The sequence below is a fragment of the Quercus suber genome, unplaced genomic scaffold (genome assembly GCF_002906115.3).
Source record: "Quercus suber isolate HL8 unplaced genomic scaffold, Cork oak 2.0 scaffold_44, whole genome shotgun sequence".
NCBI lineage: Eukaryota > Viridiplantae > Streptophyta > Magnoliopsida > Fagales > Fagaceae > Quercus > Quercus suber.
Genome location: NW_027069509.1, coordinates 1695242 through 1704749, shown reverse-complemented (window position 1 = coordinate 1704749; position 9508 = coordinate 1695242). Strand labels below are relative to the sequence as shown.

The window sequence follows — 9508 nt, the reverse complement described above, 5'->3', positions numbered from 1 at the left end:
AATTTCTTTCCAACTATTTCAACAACCACACACAGAGAACCTACCAATTTTTCATTTTTTTTGAGAAAGAACTTGCCAAATATCAATTTACTCAAACTTGCTAACTTTAAAAATCCACATACATACATAAAAATGCAACCTGCCAAATATCAATGTACTCAACCTGCCAACTTAAAAAATCTACATACATATATATACATACAACCTGCCAATTTTTAAAATCCACATACATATATATATACATACAACCTATCAAATATCAATGTACTCAACCTATCAACTTTTATAATCCACATACATATATATAGATACAATCCACATACATAACTATCAATATTGTCTTTAGAAGACTCATACATATATCAAATTACAATAAAACTCCACATGCATAACTGACACACTTAAGTTCCTACAACTCCCCTTGTAATTGCCATAAATGTTCAATGAGGTCTAATTGGAGTTGAGAATGAATTTTATGGTCTCGAATACATTGATGGGTTTCAATGAACTCCGTAAATTCATTTGTGTTCTCCCGTGATGGTTGTATAGTAGGATTGTCATCAGTTTGCTCATAATCTACTTCCACCGCTTCATTTACATCTCGCTCATCTTCAATGACCATGTTATGAAGAATTACGCATGCTTTCATGATATCTTGGAGCGTTTCACTATAGAAAAATCTTGCAGGCCCACGCACAATTGCGAATCTTGCTTGAAGCACTCCAAATGCACGCTCTACATCCTTTCTATTCGCCTCTTGAGCTTTTGCAAATAATTTGTTCTTATGTCCTCGCGGAGATGGAATTGTTTTAACAAATGTTGACCACTTCGGATATATGCCATCGGCAAGGTAGTATCCCATTGTATACTCATAGCCATTGATTGAGTAATTAACTGTAGGAGCACGTCCTTGTTCGAGCTCAGAAAATATAGGAGACCATTCTAATACATTAATGTCATTATTTGACCCAGGTAATCCAAAAAATGCATGCCATATCCACAGATCAAATGATGCCACTGCTTCCAAAACAATAGTTGGCTCACGAATGTGACCAGAGTACTGACCTTGCCATGCAGTCGGACAATTTTTCCATTTCCAATGCATGCAATCAATACTCCCTAGCATCCCTGGAAATCCATGTCTTTCCCTATTGACTAAAAGTCTAGCAATATCTTCGTTGTTTGGGGACCTCAAGTATTCCTTGGAGAAAATATCAACCACCGCTTTAACAAATTTTTTCATACTTTCTATTGCAGTGGATTCTCCAATCCGCACATACTCATCCATAAAATCAGCTGCCACTCCATACGCAAGCATCCTAAGTGCAACTGTTATCTTTTGAAGAGAAGATAAACCGAGCCTTTGGGCATTATCTCTTTTTTGGATAAAGTAAGGTTCATAAGTTTCCACTGCGGATTGAATACGGAGAAAAAGAGGCCGACTCATCCAAAATCTCCTCCGAAATAACTTAGGAGGATATACTGGTGTGTCGGCAAAGTAGTCGAGATAAAGTCTTTTATGGCCTGCCAAACGATCACGTTCGATATACCGACGACGTTTACGTTGTGATGTTGAACCCTTAAGAACTCGCCTCATTATCTCATCCTCGTCTGAGTCGTCAAAAAGCAATTTGCGAAGCCTAGAGCGACCCATAGAGACAACCTTAAAGACAACAGTGTTAGGAAATTTTCACAATTATTGCAAAGCAAGTAGAGATTACATTATGGTTCTAATTTTTCTTCCATTATGAATTGGATACGCTGTATCATTATTGGACACTAAAAACCAAATATGTCCACAATCACTGTATTATCCCCCCAACTCCAAAGTCCAAAGTCCAACCTAACCCTTCTTTTATTGGTAGGATTATGGGTGAAAATCACATTTCTTCTCTCTGTGGAGTTGAAAATATGTGTTGCTTTTAATTTTTAGCTTGACTTTGTTGTCTCCTTTAGCATGTAGCTAATGCCTACACACCACACCTACAATCATACCCAATTGATTTAGATAGGGGCATCTAAAAATCACATTTTTATTTTCTACACAAATGTTCCAACACCTTTCGGTGTCGAATGAATAAAGTCTAATATCTGGCACATTTGGCATATGAAATGTGAAGTTTTGCCATAATTTTCAAGCTTTCCGAGATTCCACTTTATAAATTGTGGTTCCTCTCCGAACATTCTATCTTTCCTTCAAAATAAAATACTATATGTAGATGTTTGGATGGATTTTTTTTTTTTTTTTTAACCAGAAGGTCTTAGTTATAAAAAAAAAAAAAAAAAATACCAAATGAGTTACCAAACTCTATTTTTCATGAAGTTAGGCTCATTGAAAAATTATCAAAACTAACAAGCAATTATAACCTATGGTCCAAAAAGATCTTACTGTTCAATTTGAAAGATCATACTGTCTTCAAGTTGAAAGATCATAGCAATACACACACACACACACACACACTTAAAAAATGAGATGAGGAATGAGAGTATAACCTTTGATACGATATAATGATAAGAAAAGATACATATAGTCAACCATAATTTAGTTGGGATTAAGACTTAGCCAAGTTGAGTTCAATTGAAATTACAATAAAATGACATCTGTGAAGTGGTATAAGCAGAATATTAAGAACAAACTTGTCAAAGTACAGTCCAGCAATCACCTCAACACATTCATTTTACAAACTGGCTACAATTGACATAGAGGACATTTAGTTCCCAATTCTAGACAAAAAATTATCACATAACAGAGGATAGAGCAGAATTAGTTCTTTGGAAATTCAAGAATTCCTCCACTCCAAATCAGTTAAGAACAGCCAACCAGCCAAAAAAAAAAAAAATTACCCAATAAATTACCCAATAAATAACGCTACTGCCTCAGCACAAATGACATCATGAGATGTCAGAAAGAACTTCTCCATGTTTCAGAAAGAAACAAGCTGATTCAATATCTTCAAACCAATGGCACAATGATATGGTTCTTGATGAAAGCATATAATTTGTAAGCAAGCATATCTTAATCATATATTAATCGAGATTGACCACATGCATTCTTCTTCACCATTCTATACACCACTAGTCTAGTTAATCAATCTTATTATAAGTAAAAATACATCATCAAACATAGAAAGGACATAAGTTTTTCATATAAACAAAAATGATGTCATTACATACGTGGCACAACTTACTGCCAATTGATCAAGTTGGAACAATACATCATCTACATGTTCCAAACCTACGCTTAGAATAAACCACTACCAAAATAAGGTTGAAACAACATATTATCTACATATGCCAAACCCCAACCCATATATAATTTACTACCAAAATATAGTTATGACAAGACATTATTTTCTTGAGTCAAACCTAACTATTTACTCTAATTGTTGTCTTGCAAGGATTTTATCCTTGAGATTTTCAAAATAACGGCTTTCTTTGTCATTCATGCTACTTGTATCCAAGGTCATTATTCTTCCCTCCTCCCTAATAGTTTCAAGACGAAGCCTTTCATTTTCAATATCAACTCTATGCGTCTCCCTACTAGTTTCAAGACGAAGCCTTTCCTTTTCAATATCAGCTCTTTCCTTTTCAATATCAGCTCTTTGCGCATCCACTCGAACCCTATCCGCTTTGATACGAAGAGCCTCATTGTCTTGTTCATGTGATTCCTCCATATATTGCAATTTTTTTGCCAAATAATCGTCAAAACCCTTATCACCATCTGTTCTTTTTCGCTTAGCCTTTTCGGCTTTTCTGCCAATTGGTCTCTCTAACTCCACTGTGTCATCATCATTACTACCACCTTCATCAATTGAACTTGGAGTTTGAGGGAACCCTTTTGATCTTTCCTTAGGCATATTCCACTTTGGTTGGTTCTTCAACTCAACCCAACAATGTTCAAATGCAAAACCTGATTTTTTGCCGGTTGTTTGAGCTGGTGATTCTTTATATAGTTCCTTTGCATCTTTCAACTAAATTTAAAAAATAAATAAATAAATAATTAGTGTTTTGAAACTATTCGGAAATTATTATTGTGACGCCATTGCAATATAATGTATACCTTGTCCTCGTAAGTCACACCACTTGGATTTCGGGCTTCAATTTTAGCCATGATCCCAGCAAACCTACTTGTCTCCCTATTAATATTTCCCCATCGACTTTTGAGGGAGGAAGCAGAACGTGTGGTTCCGTAAGTATTGTTCTTGCAAAAGTATTGCCAAATTTTCTTCCAAAATTTGTCAAGTCTTTGGTTAGTACCTTCCACGGCATCCATGCTAATGTTAAGCCATGCAGAGACAAGGAGTTTGTCCTCATCTACGCTGAAGTTGCCACCACGTTTTGTTGGATTAGGGGTGACAATTTCAACTTCCGGACAAGACTCTTGGATGGGCATTGAAGTATTTTGAGACCCACTTAAAAATGGTGCCAGAAAATCATCATCCATTCGTGAGATATTAGCATATCGTGCTATCTCTTCTTGTGTACCCATCCCTTTTAGAAAACAATACTACAATTAGAAATACAAACCTAACCAAATCTACAAGAGTTCAAAGCCTTCACATATTATGATTGGTGGCAGCTTCTCGTGTACAACAACATCCTACAATATATTTTGACAACTCCTAATCAAAACAATATATTAGAAATACAAACTATCCCTTATGTTTTGTGACAGTACAAACAGAGAGCTTTTTTGAAAGGGAATGAAGAAGTTTAGGTCTTATATACAAAAGGTTTTCACTTACTCCAACTAACCCCCAACATTTTATGGTCTATATCCAAGTCAGGATGTCATACAAACCTTTTGTATATTGGGACTGCTAGATACATTTGAAAGGAGAAATGAAGAGAAGGGTGATTTTTCTTTCATTCTCTTTTCCAATTGGGTTTTTTTGGTCCAGAATGCCAAATTATAGAAGTGGTGGTTAACTAATTAGAGATTGTGCTCTTCTCTCTCTTTCTAGGTGCTGAAGAAAATGGCCACTGAAAATTCTATGATCATGAAATTGCTTGCTCTTGTTTCTTTTTATTGAATTACTGTAATTGATATATATACTAAGACAATATCCTACATATGGTTCTTACAATCAATCATGCATAAAATAATCTGATTGTGTACAAAAGTGGAATCTTGAGAAAAGCGTGAACTTGTAAACTATCATAATTCAAGCAGATTCAATGTGGTCAAATCCTAAAACTCACCAAACCAGAGGTGCAACTATACAACACAAGCATCAGAGCTGCAAAATTACAGACAACAAAGCAGTTCACATGCACAGTAAATGGAACTTTCCACAAACTACATATCATTCTCTTTTCCAATTGGGTTTTTTTGGTCCAGAATGCCAAATTATAGAAGTGGTGGTTAACTAATTAGAGATTGTGCTCTTCTCTCTCTTTCTAGGTGCTGAAGAAAATGGCCACTGAAAATTCTATGATCATGAAATTGCTTGCTCTTGTTTCTTTTTATTGAATTACTGTAATTGATATATATACTAAGACAATATCCTACATATGGTTCTTACAATCAATCATGCATAAAATAATCTGATTGTGTACAAAAGTGGAATCTTGAGAAAAGCGTGAACTTGTAAACTATCATAATTCAAGCAGATTCAATGTGGTCAAATCCTAAAACTCACCAAACCAGAGGTGCAACTATACAACACAAGCATCAGAGCTGCAAAATTACAGACAACAAAGCAGTTCACATGCACAGTAAATGGAACTTTCCACAAACTACATAGGACCCTGTTTTGAACTGAATATCCTAAGTTTCTACCCAACATCCTGCCTGATGGCTCAAACAAATAACATGACTAGATGAGAAAGCAAGTCTTCGCACTAGTGTTGACATGCTTCAAACCATCGAATAAACCACAAATTCTGAAATCCAATCAATAAAAATAAATAAACAAAACTCACAATTACTAATTGCAAACTGAAACATCCAAACCATAAATTCTGAAATCCAAATAATAAAAAAACTCAAGAAAAAGAACTCAAAAGTCAAATTAAGTACTATGCATTATCACAACTGGCTCTGAGCATTATCAGTTACCCAAATTCTAGTCACCTTAATCACGAAATTCCATGGAAAAAAAACATCAAAGCAAAGGCTTTGAACTCTGAAGACTGAAATAGATTTCACGTCCCAAATCAAAACCATAAACAAAGAAGTCACGACCAATTCCAACTTCACCTAAAACTAGTTTTATCATTTGTTCTTTGATAGATGTCATAGATGATGATGAGAATATAATGATTATCTAATAAAATTGGGATTTTGGTAATTGAAGTTGAACCTGAGTAAAGTTTCTGAAGATGCTAATCCGACAGAGAACGAAAACCCCTCGTGATGAAGCTAAATCCCACCTCTGCAAACATCAACAGCCATTCTTAGATCAAAACCCAAACACAAACACAAGCTGAATCCCCCTTTTTTATTGCAGAAACAGAAACAGAAACAGAAACAGAAACACAAACACAAAACCCACCTACTAAATTGCTTTGATTTTGATTCTGATTTGATTTGAGAGACCGATGGAGCTTCGGTAAAGGGACGAGTGAATCGGTGATTTTGTGATTTTGATGAGTGAATCGGTGATTTTGATGAGTGAATCGATGGAGCTTTGTGAAGAGATTTGATGAGGGGACGAGTGAATCGGTGATTTTGTGATTTTGATGAGTGAATCGGTGATTTTGATGAGTGAATCGATGGAGCTTCGTGAAGAGATTTGATGAGGGGACGAGTGAATTGGTGATTTTGTGATTTTGATGAGTGATTTTGTGATTTTGATGAGTGAATCGATGGAGCTTCGTGAAGAGATTTGATGAGTGAATCGGAGCTTTGTCGGAATCACTATCGGAGAGAGAGGAGCATCCATAACTGATCGGAGAGAGAGGGGCAGAGTAATGGGTTTGAGAGCACACAGCAGAGGAGAAAGAGAGAACGGAGAAAGAGAGATAGAAGAAAGAGAAAAGATGATAAATAATGAAGGATTTGAGAGATATTCCCGGGGAAAAACATTAAAATATTTTTTTTTTTTATAAGATTCAGCTACAGTACCATCTTACATTTGAGATGGTACTGTAGCTAAATCTCATTTTTTTTTTTTTTTTTTTTTTATGCATATGGGNTGATTATTATCTTAAATATTGTAGTTTTCTCATCGTATACATACTGGGTTATGAAATTCTAAAAGATTGGTCTTAAGACGCTAGGAAGAGATTTCGAATCTAATATTTCATGAATATCATAAAGTTAATCTTTTGAGTTTTATTTGCCACTGTAGTAACATTTGTAGTCCTCTCATAAATTTAGACCAATTTTTTATTAAATTGACCCACAATAAATCCTTCTTAACGAGTATCTTAGGGTACCCGTTAACATTTTCTTAACATCTTACACAATGTTTGAAAACGGGAAAGAAAAGAGAAAATAACGAAAAAGCAAGGAAGGCTAGTCATTTTTACTGTTTGGTCACTTTTTTTTTTTTTTTTTGGGTATTAGCCCAATTTGGGCGAAAATGGGAGGAAGGGAGAGCAATAATTTCTTAGGCTCGATCACTTTATTCTATAAAATAATTAATTTGTCTTTTAACACTTTTTAGAATTTGCTAGTGTTCTAATATATGAATTTTCCCGACATTTATAAGGGCACAAAGGAAAAGCATGCATTTTTCCTTTATCTTCCTTATACAAACCAAACAAAGAAAGATGAATTCTCACATTTTCTACTATCCTTTCTTTCTTATATTATATCCAAACACATCAAAGGAAAATATTTTATTTGGACAAAATTTAGCTACAAAATTAGTTGTAGTTTTAGATTACAAGCTTACTTAATATCTTTTTATTAGAGGTGAATTTTGACAAATCCACCATTGAATTACATCTTCTTCTTATATCCTCCACACTTGCAAAATTTCAAGAAAATTAAAGATTAATATCTATATCATCAATAAATTTTTTAAATTGCAAGTTTTTATAATTTAAAATTATGCATAAAATATAAACTTATAGATTATATAGTAAATAATATCTGATTGACACAAAATTTAACATGTGTATTATGAGTGTAAAGAACATTCAATTCAACGGTTAGATTTTCAAAATATATTATAATATTTATTTTATTCAATGAGTTTATAGTCTTAAATTATAACCAATTTTATAACGAAATTTTATTATTATTATTATTATTTCTGTTTCTCTTCCCTTTTCCTAGCTACAACCAAAGTTACCAAATATAGTGTTAGACAATCCACAGCAATGGAGTTAAAAATTTAGCTTTTTAGTTCCACCAAAAGTTACTTTATCTATTTTACCTACACACATGCTGCAGCAGTGGATCTATTTTAGCTTTCAATACAATAAAATAATATAAACATCACAATAAAATAATATATCCCCTACAATAAAATAATATATCCCCTACTATAATAAACAATAATCACAACCACCTGCAACCGCTACTGCTGCCACTACCGCCGCCGTCGTCAACTCTTCCACCGCCATCGCAATCGCTACCGCTGCCACTACCACCGCCACCGACTCTTCCACCGCCGTCAACTCTTCTACCGCCGCCATATAATAGAATAATATATTCTCTACAATAAATAATAATCACAGCCACTACCACCACCACTGTCACTACCACCACCACCACCGTAACCGCCACCATCAAAAAAATTATTTTTTTCTCACCAATATTAAATAGTAATAACCTATCACTTAAAATTTATTACAAAAATATTGTGGTAACATTTCTTAATTTTAATTTCTTATTATTCTTTATTTTATTTTTCCCATTATCTTATTTGGTTTCATCCAAATACACATTTTTTTTTTTTTACTCTTTGTTTTTCTCCTCCACACACGTATACTCCTCTTTATCTTCACTCTATCTTCACTTACATTTTTGTTTTTCTACTTCAGCTTTGTCTTTCTTTCTCTTTCACTCTATCTTCACCGCCGCCTCACAACAGCCACATCGGAAAACACTGTAAACAAATATACCCCGAAAATTTCATCAATGCCCACAAATCGGAAAACACAAGCCCACTGCCACAAACACAAACACAAGCCCACTGCCCACAACAGATCGGAAAACACAAACACAAACCCACATCGACTCTGGGCATGAGATAGCAGAGAGAGGGTGGAGCTCGGAGGTTCGGCCTTTGAGGTGGAGATCTAGAGAGAGAAAATGCGAGATAGAGACCCATGTTGACGTTGGGCATGAGATAGAAAAGAGAGAGGGGAGTGGAGTTGTGGAGAACGCAAAGAGTGGTCGGTGCTAGGCTAGGGCTTCGGTTGGCGCTGGGCAAGGGCTTGGTCGGCAACAACGGGCAGAAACGAAGTGTGAGGACTGAGTAGAGAGGAGCAATGGGCAGAAATAAAAAAAGATGAAAGAAAAAAAGAAAAGAAAAAAATATTATTAAAATATTCTGATTCAGTGTGAACGCAACATAAAATAGTTTTTTTTTTTTTTTTTTTTTTTTGT

At 34.7% G+C, this 9508-nt stretch overlaps 1 protein-coding gene across 1 annotated transcript; it reads right to left on the bottom strand.

The window, feature by feature from the left end:
* Positions 1-168: 168 nt before the first annotated feature.
* LOC112007737 (uncharacterized) lies at positions 169-6532 on the bottom strand. The gene is made up of 3 exons (XM_065771464.1): positions 6498-6532; positions 6306-6377; positions 169-1663 (listed from the first exon to the last, which is right to left on the bottom strand). Exon 3 carries the CDS (start codon positions 1652-1654, stop codon positions 410-412), a length of 1245 nt encoding a protein of 414 aa, XP_065627536.1. The 5' UTR covers positions 1655-1663; positions 6306-6377; positions 6498-6532; the 3' UTR covers positions 169-409.
* Between the last annotated feature and the right edge of the window lie 2976 nt (positions 6533-9508).

What these genes read in the sequence shown, in the direction of transcription:
- LOC112007737 (XM_065771464.1), bottom strand. Translation starts at nt 1,654, where the DNA reads ATGGGTCGCTCTAGGCTTCGCAAATTGCTTTTTGACGACTCAGACGAG.